The sequence below is a fragment of the Sitophilus oryzae genome, unplaced genomic scaffold (assembly GCF_002938485.1).
Source record: "Sitophilus oryzae breed Bouriz unplaced genomic scaffold, Soryzae_2.0 scaffold_465_pilon_pilon, whole genome shotgun sequence".
Lineage (NCBI taxonomy): Eukaryota > Metazoa > Arthropoda > Insecta > Coleoptera > Curculionidae > Sitophilus > Sitophilus oryzae.
Genome location: NW_022147046.1, coordinates 1,237,129 through 1,249,380, shown reverse-complemented (window position 1 = coordinate 1,249,380; position 12,252 = coordinate 1,237,129). Strand labels below are relative to the sequence as shown.

The following is a 12,252-nucleotide window of genomic DNA, read 5'->3' as shown; positions in this document are numbered from 1 at the left end:
TCTGTTGGTAATTTACTTGTTTCGTTTTGAGCCATTTCTGGCTCCAGTTCAATCAGCAATCGACTCGAAAGAGAATTAAAAAATATTGACTCAAAACTGACAACTAAAGAGACAGCTTTATTTATTTGTCAAATTACGTAGAAACCAACGCCAACCCAGCACAATATTTTTTCTACTCGTAATAAATTCCTTGAAATAATAATTTCTGAATATTTTTTAAAACGTAACTCGCTATGGAAAAAAATATTGTTTTATACACGACGATAAAATTGCAATACCAGTTTATCGTCTTTTATAAAAAATAACTATTATCAACTAATATACTCGTTAAAATCATATTAAACATACTGAATATATAAGCCATAATATATATTTTTTCATTTTAAGCTCCTGCTAAATATTTATTAGTGGATCCATATAGTGCCTAAAATAAAATTATTTATAACTCTGGTATATTATTCAATATTAATAATACGTGCTCGATTTGCCTAGAATATATAAATTCAAAATTATATACGCATTAAATTCACATTTAATTATGGTATCCATAGCTTCATAATTTTGGTCACGAATTTAAAATATACCGGTATACGTACTGGCTATATTGGAGCCTAGATTAAGTTACCTTAGCCATTAAAAATCTAGGAACCACTATAAAAGCTTTTTGTTTGTTCTGCTAAAAAAGTACGTGCTATTATAAAAGTGATTAATAATAATCACGATAATAAAACCAATAACTAATACATGAAAAAGGCGATTTAAACCAAACCATAACAAAACTATTTTTATATACTTGTTTAATTAGAACTGATATTTATAAATGACAAGCATATCGCTGAAAGGTAAATTACATTTTCCTAGATTATCACTCTTCTATTTGCCTTTACTTATTAGGTCTCTCCTAAATTTGGGAAATGTTCTACTATGAACTTTTTTTCTATACCCTTGTGAATTTCTCCATCATTCTAGAAATTTGTTGGCAACCTACTATTTTGTGACCATTCTTGTAACTTGTAGATTGAATGGGAGGGGGAAGTTAACCACCACAACCTTATAGTGTATATAGTGTATCTATTGTGTCCCCCTTTCTTGAGTTATACAGTCTCAGGGCTTTGACCAGCCAGTATTTGAGACGGTTTTACAGCGGCTAGTTCTCCATCTCCGATACCAGTTGTACCAAAGTTTATGGCACAAATGGTTGTTGTCTTGGTCCACCACCATAGTTGTTGTCTTGTCACAAACTAACCTAACCTAACCTAACAGAATCTTTATTCGCTGTTGTTTCTTAGCTTCACTCTACTAAGGTGTTCATTAAGGAGACAGTGTAGTGTTAAAAACCTCGTGATAACCCTAAGATTGTTCTTATTTAAATCATGAAAAATCTTTGATTTGTCTCAGTTGTAAGTCCAGAGAAATTTCTTCCAATGTCTTAGACCATTGGGTGATTTCCATTCCAGGTTCCGGATGGAGTCTTCCAGGTTCTCGAGTTCTGCTTTAAGTTGGTTTCCACTTGGAAAGTAGAACCGTTCTGATCCAGTTAGTGGAGCGTTCGCTCTTTTTCTAGCTCGACCCTAGAGTAGGAGTATTTTCTTTGGCTAATTTGTTCAGCTTCTCTAGACATTCTTTGATCAAGTTCAAATTGATGGTTACTGAGTTGATTGTCCCATTAAGGCTGCTTGACTATCGGATAAGGTGGTTATTTCTTGTTGCCGATAGTTCTTATCTACGATAAGTTATACGCATCTTTCGACAGCGTAGATTACTGCCTGAAGGATGCTGGGGTAGGTGCCTATTGGTTCGGAGCATTTATTTTTCTACCCAAGTACTCCTATCCCCGTTCCTGCTTTGGTTTTGGAAGCATCGATATATCACTTTATGGTATGGTCTGTTACCTGCTGAGCAAACGCTTCTCTTTCTTCCAATCCTTTTTATTGCTCAATACTATAGTGAGGTGTTTCTCACAGTGGTACCACAGATTATACAGATTATAAACTTTGTTTTTTCTGGTTCTTTTTCGTGTCTGTTTTCTGGATTGTTTTTCGTGGTTCCAATTTTCGGAATCGGGCACTAGTTAGGTTACTAGTTTGCGCACATAGCATGCCCACTTATGACCTCTAAAATGGTGCACAGCGCCTGACCGGTACAGTTATTAGAGAGATATCGGAAAACCGAATAGCGTCATGCAGTATTTACGCGCACCTTATCATGGTTACGATATGCGCGAGTCAATTTTTAACGCAACACCCGCTAATAACGTGACCGCCTGACGTAATATGCGGATCAATTACACCAAGCGTTATTTCTAAATAACATTTAAAAATTGCTTAAATGGGCATGTGCGGGTATTTGACAACCGGGGCCGGCCGGCGAGATCTTTTATTTTAGGTTATGTTTGAATTGTTTTGAAATATTACTTAGTTTTATTTGGTAATTTGATATTTAAGTAGTTAGGATTAGTTTTAATTAAATAAATATGGCCCAAAATATGGATTCTACCTCTTCCAATATTAAAGAACCTATAAAGAGGCTTAGGTTTACAGTAGATGACGACTTAGCCCTTCTAAGAGAATTTGTTGCTTGTTGCCCTAAACCCACCGGCAGACGTTGAACAATAAAGCACTTATTATATAAGCACTTTAGCCCTTTAGTTTTAAAATACCTAGTAAACAAAACAATTTCAAAGTTTTAAATTCAAAGTTAGGTTAAGTTTAAATAGCGGACGCGACGCGAACAGAATTCTTTCCGATCCGATAACTATAAATGAAGAGAGATAATACCACCTCACGTAAAGGAAATAACACTTGGCCTTATTAACGTCCATGCACCCTATTCGGTTTAGCGATATCTCTCTATTACGCTGTTTATTGTCATTTTACGCCAGTTTATTTTTGCGCATAGGAAATTTTACACGTTTGCACATCGTCATAAAAAACAATTTTCGTACCACGAATTAGGGGTAAGATTTTTATCTATAGTATACCTAATCTGTGGTGGTACATTCTTGGTATCTCATCCACTGGGAGTTCTAGAAGTGGAACTTTCCTTTTGATGGTGTTGCAAGCTCCTGAGCTAACAATTCTCCCAGTATTGATTCTTTCAGTGACCATTCTAATCATTGTCACATTGGCATATCTACCGATGACAATGTGCAGTAGTGTTAGGTCTAGAATGACCTCCTGCTGTTGGATAAGTTTTCATAGCTCCTGTGATGCAGATGCATGCAAGTATTTGCATTTTGCACAGGTTTTGCCTTGCTGTATCTGTGTAAAATGCACAGAATGTGACGTTAGATAAGGTTTCGGTAAGTCCGCTAGCATATATGTGACGGCAGTGGCGCATCTAGAGATTGAGTGTGGGATGGGTAGTGGCAATATTTAAATACAGAGTACCAAATTTAAATTAAATTTTCGCTGAAAGGTACTGTGACTGTGGAAAGAAATATACTTGATTGGTTTGGACTTTTTATGGATTGATATTGTTAATTCCTTTTGAGACAATTTTATTTTATAACTCATTTTATCTTATTCATAAATTTCCTTCTGGGAGGGGAAATTGCACCCATAACCCCTCCCGTATACCGGGTGCGTTTCAAAAGTGGCTCACCCCTATAACTTCTTTATTTTTTCAGATAAAAAACGAGATTTGATATGTTAGTATATGACATAAATTGGGATTGATTGGTATATTGAATTGTTTTTGGCCACTTCCTTTTTCACCGGAAATAACTACAACTTTTGATTTTTAAATGGCACTCTTGGTATTTTTTTACTTTATTCGATAGAAAATGACATTCTGAATAGAATGACATATCATATGTCAACTTTTGACATTCTCGCTTAATAAAAAATTGTATTTTAAAATTCAATCTAGAGTGCCATGGCTATGTTAAAAACACTAATTCTTCATCAAAGAGCCTTGGAAAAATAGATTTGATCTTCTCATGTTTTTAGTGTCTTTTCCTGGCCAGTTAGAAAATGCTCAAATCGTATTTTCAATCATATTTCAATTTTTTCAAATGGAACGAGGGTGGCTCATTAGCATATTTGGAAAAAGCATTTTTTACGAATAATTTGATACCACACACTCGGTATTTCGAGTCAAATTTTCGTTACTAACCGCAAGTTATAATTTGAAATAAACCATATGCGAAAATGTCAAAAGTTGACATATGTCAATGTCTTTCTATTCAGAGTATCATTTTCTACCGAATAAACTAAAGAAAATACCGTGGTGCCATTTAAAATTCAAAAGTTGTAGTCATTTCCGGTGAAACCGAAAACAATTGAATATGTCAATCAATGCTATTTTATGTCAAACTAGTTGAAGCCTGGCGCATCCGCCACGACATAAGGAAAAAAAAAACTTTATTTATTTTTAATTAAATGAAAAACAAAAAATCCGGCGACGACAAAACTGTCGTCGCCGAAGCTAAGCCGAGAAAGCTAATTGGCTCTTCTAAAAACTTAGAAGAGCCAATTAGCTTTCTTTTAGTAAAAAAAGCAACTTTCTAGAGCAAGTCGTTACTTCAGTAGAGACGACACAGATAAACATTACCATTTTATATATGTAGATACTAACATACCAAATCTCGTTTTTATAACTTAAAAAATAAAAAAGCCATAGGGGTGAGCCACTTTTGAGACGCACCCGGTATGCACCCCTGTGTGACCAGCTCCGTAAACTATAAATCGTAAAAAAACTGTCATAATTTGGAGAGCACGTGAAACTTTCTAATATTATGAAATAATCCGTGATGTTTTTATTTGCATACTGCACTCGGTGATTACATTCCTATTTTATAATAAATTAATATTGAAAAAAATCCCAGCAGTTTAAAACGATGCAAATTATTCATTTCTGTAACCTTGGCATCTCCGTTTTATTTACACTTCATCCGAACTTATAAATATTTCTCGCTTTTCCGTAACTCCGCGAACCGTATACACACGCGCCTTTTAAAAAATCGTTTTGTTGCTTCATTTTTATCGGAAAATAACGACCTTAAACCGTTGTTTCTTTCTTTTTTTTTTCAACTGAAAAACAACCCGCATTTTACATGACCCACATTTCCAGATGGCGCATATATCTAGGTGAGGAAAAATGTATCGAAATCGGGGCCGATTATTAGTCAAAACACTTTAAACCATATAGTTTATCATCGAAAATAGAGTAGATTATATTGTTTTGTATTATGTATGAGGTATATGAATAATTGCAATTAATTACTAATTTTAAAATATTGCATTTAAAGATTACAGGCTCGAAAAATGAATAATATTGTTAAATTATTCAGAGTATTCCGTATACAAGGATTTTCACGCAAATATTTCATTAAACGTCTTTTAAGATTTAATTTAGATACAAAAATTCTGGACGTTTTTATGTTTATTGTCTAGAACAAAATAACTAACATAAAAAAATGAAGGTTACATCTGAATTATTTGTTAATGGGTGTTTTTTTTTGAGAAAATTACATGTAAACACTAGAGTTTAATGTTTATCGGTTAATGTTAAATATTATTTATGCTTTTGAATTATTGTGTTAACATTTTTTTTACTTGTTACAGAAACTACCCAGAATGATACTGCCGTAGTCAACACTTCTTCTCCTGTTAATAAAAGAAGAGGATTTAGTGGGTAAGTGAATATAAGTTTATTATAAGTTGATTTTATATGATTTTAGAATAAACGTTAAAATATTTTTTTTGAAGAAATAATGTTGAAGGCATTCAGCGTACTTTTTCTTCAAAGTGATTTATCAAACATTATAGTTTTTTAACAGAGGGACAAACATTGGTATATTGTGTGTGCCCTCTTGGTATTTGGAGGCCATTTTATACTTTAACACCACTGCACATTGTCATTGGTAGATATAATATAGGATGATTGGGAGGGGGATTAATCACCGCGACCTTACAGATCTATTGTGTGCCTTTCTCTTATCATGCAGTCTCAAGACTTTGACAAAAGCCAGTATCTGAGACGACTTCACAGAGGCTAGTTCTCCATCTCCGATATCAGACGTATCAAAGTTGGTTCAACGAATGGTTGTCGTCTTGGCGCACTCAGCGATGATGTGTTCTAGTGTTTTTCCGTTTCCCGACAGAATTGGCATTCGCCTTTGTTTCTTAGCTTCAATCTACTGAGCTGTTCGTTGAGGAGACATTGTCCTGTTAAAAAGCCCGTGACAATCCGAAGATTTTTTTTACTAAAATCAAGGGAAATCTTTGATTTTTTTCGATCGTAAGTTCTGAGAAATTTCTTCTCCAGTCTTCCAGGCTATTCAGTTCCGCATTAAGTTGGTTTTCACTTGGGAAGTAGAACATTCCAGTTAGTGGAGTGTCCTTTTCTAGCTAGATAGTTTGCTTTTTCATTGCCTTCTATCCCTTGGTGAGCTGGCACTCAGAGTAGGAGGACTTTATTTTCTTTGCATAATTTGTTCAACTTCTCTAGGCATTTTTTGACTAACTTTGAATTGATGGTTACTGAGTTGATCACTTTTAGTGCTGCTTGACTATTGGATAAGATGGTATTGTTAGACAGGCCAAAGCGACAGTGATCAGAATGGTCGTTGACGAAGACAGTACTGAGAGAATTGTTAGTACAGGAGCTTGTAACACTTTCAAAAAGAAAATTTCACCTCTCCAACTAATGAATGACATAGCAAGAATGTGCAACTTTGAGAAACACCTCGCTATAGTATTGAGCAATAAAAAGAATTGGAAGAGAGAAACGTTTGCTTAGCAGTTAAAAATCCAAAAGAAGCAAAAAGACTCAAAGTCTCTGTCCCAACATTTATTATTAAATAAATTGTGACACGTGTTTCTTTCATACGAGCATCATCAGACAAAAAACAATAATTAAAGAAAAGCCATACACGTTCACATTTTACATGTTATTTTCAGTGTTGTTTTAATATGTAAAATGTGAACGTGTATGGTGTGTCTTTAATTGTATTTTGTCTGATGATGTTCGTATGAGCGAAATACGTGTCACAATTTAGCTTTTTAGTATATATTGAGAGCTGATTTTATTGAGATATATTGAGACAATTGAGAGAATAATGGACGCCTTTTTAAAATAGTAGTTAAAAGACCATAACATAACGTGGTATACTGATGTTTCTAAAACCAAAGAAGGAACAGGGCTAGGACTATTTAGGCCGAAAACTAAATACTCTGAACCAATGGACACTTACTATCTACGCTACTTACTATCGAAAGATGCGGAAAACTTATCTTAGAGAGGAACTATCGGAAACAAGAAATAACCATCTAATCCGATAATCAAGCAGCCTTAAGAGCAATTAACTCAGTAACCATCAATTCGAAATTGGTGAAAGAATGTCTAGAGAAGCTGAAGAAAATAGGCCAAGAAAATAAAGCCCTCCAACTCTGGGTGTCAGCCCACTATGGGATAGAAGTAATGAAAAAGCAAACGATCTGGCTAGAAAAGAAGCGACCACTTTACTAACTGGACCAGAACCGTTCGGCTTTCCAACGTGGAAATCGACTTAAAGCTGGAAGACCGCATCCGTAACCTACGGAATGGGAATCATCCAAATTACAACATTCATGAATACATTCGAAGTATTAAGATTTTCCTTGATTTAATTAAGAACAATCTTCGGATTGTCACGGAGATTAATAAGACACTATCTCCTCAATGAACACATCAGTTGATTGTAACTAAGAAACAATGGCGAATGCAGAACACCAGAACACGTAATCACTGAGTGCGCTGAGATGACAACCATTCGTGCCATAAACTACGACGAATGGAAAACTAACCTCTAATGACTTCGAGAAAGAGGAACACAATCGATCTATAAGGTGTCGGTGATTATTTTCCTCCCTCCCATACAATTTAAAATCCACAAATCTACAATCCCTGTGCCCCGCACCGTTTGTTCAGGCTCTTAATAGGATCGGAGGAACATTAGTTCCTCCTGTTTTAGCCTTGCTACCAAATAGAAAGTGTGTTCGCTAAGTCCAGACTCAGGATCTTTATCGCTGAGTCTGCAGCAAAGACTTCATGATACAGGTTGTACTTGACAGCCATCATATGTCTTCTCAAGAGACCATATGTTATAATCCGCACATTCGCCCTGCTAAGCATTGTTTTAGAATTAGATTCATAAACGATGGCTTTGGCTATGTCTGTGTGTTTTTTTTCATAACAAAGGGCCGTCCTCTGCCGCGCCGGAGACACTGCGACCTGTGAGGCCTACTGTGTTTGCCCCTTTTCTATATCTGCACTCATTCTCCTATCCCTGTGCCCTGCACTAACTTATGCATGTCCTTGATAGGATGGGAGCATAGTTCCTCCGGTTCTAGCCTAGCTTTCCCAAATAAAAAGTGTCGCTTGCGATCCAGAGCCTCGCAGTGACATATTATGTGCTCCGCTGTTTCAGGAGCTTTATCGCAGAGTCTACAGCAAAGACTTCCTTGATACAGGTATACAAGTTGAGCTTGTTCAGCTAACACTTGACAGCCATGTGTCCTGTCAAGAGGTTTGTTGTAATCCGCACTTTATTCCTGCTAAGAATTAGCAGTTCTTTTGCGGTTTTAGAGCTAGGTTCTTGAATAAAAGCCTTGTTGTGCCTGTACCCCTGTCTGTTACTCCAGTGGACATTCTGCTTTTCCATAATCCAGAGTTTTAGTACAGTACGGGCCATACATTTGGATATTCCCAGTACTGGCTCTGGACCAAGATAGGATGCCGATGATCCTTGCCTTATGTCTGTGATGCTCCAGTGGTTAGTCTTCTTCTTCCTGATTTACAGTTTTAGTGCACCATGGTCTTTAGTAAATTAAGTTGGATTAGGACTACTTAGTAATAATTTGCTGGCCATTCTTTTAGAATTATACGCAGAAAAAAATCATTAACGAAAATAAAATTCACTACTAAATGCTTCACCCTACAACACCCACAGATGGTAAAAAAATAGTCTATAACCTTAGACCGAGCTCAAATTACGCAAAATAACACATTTCGTCTTTGGATCAATTATTTTTTTTTATTTTGCCTATTTTTAACCTGGAATTCTTAGTAGGGCGACGGACGTCTAGGTAAACATACTTTTTCTAATCTATCCAATAAAAGTCAAAGGTGTTCACGTAAAATATATTACATACACAAGGCACAGTCACTGCTATCTTATCAGTAAGGTAATCTTACCGAGTTAACCAATTATGTTTAAAAATTGAAAAGGAATGTTTTTGTCAAAATAGTGTGTCTGGGAACCATTATTGCGAAAAGGATATTAAATATTTACTCTCATTCTTTTTGGTTTTTCCTACCGTTATATAGTTCTAGAGACTCTGGAAGAAAGAATGGAAAGTGTTATATTTGTGTAGTATTAAATCTAAGTGAATTGTGTTTTTTTATATTTAAATATGGGAAAGTTAAGAAAGTTCTTTCATAGATTGTGCAAGTGCAAGTGCGAGTATCATAGTATGGATGAGTTGCTTGATGACAGGTGGGTTTTAGAGTTTACAAGTTTTAGGAGCACTGGCTTTTAAATCCTTATACCGGGTGCGTCTCAAAAGTGGCTCAACCCTATAACTTTTTTATTTTTTCAGATAAAAAAAAAGAGATTTAGTATGTCAGTATATGACATAAATTAGGATTGACTGACGTATTCAATTGTTTTTGGTCACTTCCTGTTTCATCGGAAATGATTGCAACTTTTGATTTTTAAATGGCACCCTCGATATTTTTTATTTTATTCGATAGAAAATGGCATTCTGAATAGAATGACATATCATATGTCAACTTTTGGCATTCTCGCTTAATAAAAAATTGTATTTTAAAATTCAATCTAGAGTGCCATGGCTATATAAAAAACACTAATTCTTAATCAAGGAACCTTGGAAAAATGGGTTTGATCGTCTAATGTTTTTAGTGTCTTGCCCTGACCAGTTAAAAGATGCTTAAATCGTATTTTTAATCATATCTCAATTTTTTCAAATGGAACAAGGGTGGCTCATTAGCATATTTGGAAAAGGCATTTTTTATGAATAATTTGATACCACACACTTGGTATTTAAAGTTAAATTGCCGTTATAAACCGCATGTTACAATTTCAAATAAACCATATGCGAAAATGTCAAAAGCTGACATATTAGTAGATTCTATTCAGACTGTCTTTCTATCGAATAAAGTAGAATAATACCGAGGGTGACAATTGAATACGTCAATCAATCCTAATTTATGTCATATACTAACATACCAAATCTCGTTTTTTTTTATTTAAAAATATAAAAAAGTTATATTGGTGAGCCACTTTTGAGACGCACCCGGTACATAAAACTGCTTGTATATTAACTATTCAATACAATACAAATCAGTCCAACAAGTGGATATCTGACAGTGACAGTTAACAGTTGGCGTTTTGTGGATGTCGTTAGTCCAAATTTTTCCTGACTCATTGGACAGACGATATCATTTAATTAATCAAAATTATATTTTATTTACATTTCAATTGCTATTATGCCTATTTATTTACCGATTACTTACTTGATGCGATATTTTCTGAAGTACATTTTTAATAATTATTGTCATTAGCTTATTATAGCAATCTTCTGAGAATAACGTCACAAAAACAAATACTTAAAACTCAAAATATGTGTTGTTAAGATGAAAAGACACACTCAAATATGTTGTAACTAAGGAAAATTGCTTAAAAAACATTTGAAGTGGTATATTTCACTCTTTCTTCTAAAGGAAAATATAAAAATTCCATACGATCGAAAAAAAAACGGTGTCAAAAACGGCTGGAGAATGACAATCGATGTTAATTTTGGCGAGGTCAAGCTCTAGACGTCATTTTCTTGATCCGTACCCTTCTTGTTTTTTACTATACAGGCTGAGTCTTAAATAAGTAATATATACTTTTAAGGGTTTTTTTCGACCCCAAAAACGCGATTACGAAGTTTTTTTCGCGATTTTTTTTTGAAAATTTGGAATTTTTTGAAAAATTTTTGGCTTTTTTTTTTTAGTTTTTAGTTAAAAACAATAATTTCTTGATAACATGACAACGTAGATAGTAGATTACATTTACAAGAAAGAACACCCAAAAAAGTTGTATGGTTCTCAAAATTCAGGCAAAAAACCATTTACTTTTTTTTTTGGAAATTTTCAATTTACACAAACTCGGTTATTTTGGACTTATTTGAAAAACGGTAAAGAGAAAATATGTTTCTTTTATTCTTCGAGATCTACCAGCCCTGAAAATATTTGTACTTATTTAAGACTGTCCCTGTATATACGATCGAAAAAAAAAACGGCTTTAGAGAGGGCTTGGACGTGAAGATCTCTGTCTTATTGTAATAAAATTATATGGGGAGCGCAGTTTAACCAACATGACGTCACAAAGTCTGACACAAAAAGTTATAATAATTAATCTTACTTATCTAAAAGAAAGTATATTTATAATTCTAAAGCAAATTTGTTTTTCATGTTAAAAATACCTGTTATGATAACTGTTTCTGTTTTTAATATACTCTGGAAAATGTAGTATTGCTATTTTTTGGTTCGTAAATATAGAACAAAAGGTGGCGTAGAGGTATAGGCTCTCGTCTACCAATCTCAAAGTAGTGGGTTCGATTCCCACACCCGGCATTGCATCAGCCGACTATTTTTATTAAAATAAAAATAGTTTGGGTACCTAGGTCGACTCAGCTTTAAATGAGTACTTGGGATTCACAATCCTGAGGTAATAATAGGCGGTTGAAGCGTAGTGCTAGCCACATTACCTTCCTTGTATACCGAACGGCTCTAGTATGGCAAGCTGTACCTTGCTATTCCCAAGGCGTTAAACGATATATACGGGAGCTATTATTATTATAAATATAGAACAATAACTTTTGCTTCAAAATGGCCACTTTAAACAAACAGAAATTTATTCGAAAGAATTTTTTTTTGTTATAAATGTTTCAATGGTAATAAATTTTTATAGTCACTTCATTAATTTAGCTAATCTTACTGTAAATATAAATTAAAGAATTTTTATTTGATTTGACATAACGATATAAGATAATAGCATGAGATAAATGACATGCTTGCAATATCGTCATCATGCGTGCATTTTTGAAGTAACACATTTTATAGTAAAAAATATATTTTTAATTTACTGTAATTTTATATTTCAACATTATTTTTTCTATGGATAAATAAATAGTTTTATAGAAATTTAATTAGGTATATTTAACTGATCATTTTTACTTTAAAATTGTGCATAGGTGCCAG

At 34.2% G+C, this 12,252-nt stretch overlaps 1 protein-coding gene across 1 annotated transcript in view; it reads left to right on the top strand.

The window, feature by feature from the left end:
- LOC115885903 (kalirin) overlaps positions 1 to 12,252 on the top strand; it is a 402,576-nt gene that overhangs the window by 334,801 nt on the left and 55,523 nt on the right. The window contains exon 25 of the mRNA XM_030904931.1: positions 5,568 to 5,637. Within this exon, the coding sequence (XP_030760791.1) occupies positions 5,568 to 5,637 (70 nt within the window). The remainder of the gene's footprint in view (positions 1 to 5,567; positions 5,638 to 12,252) is intronic.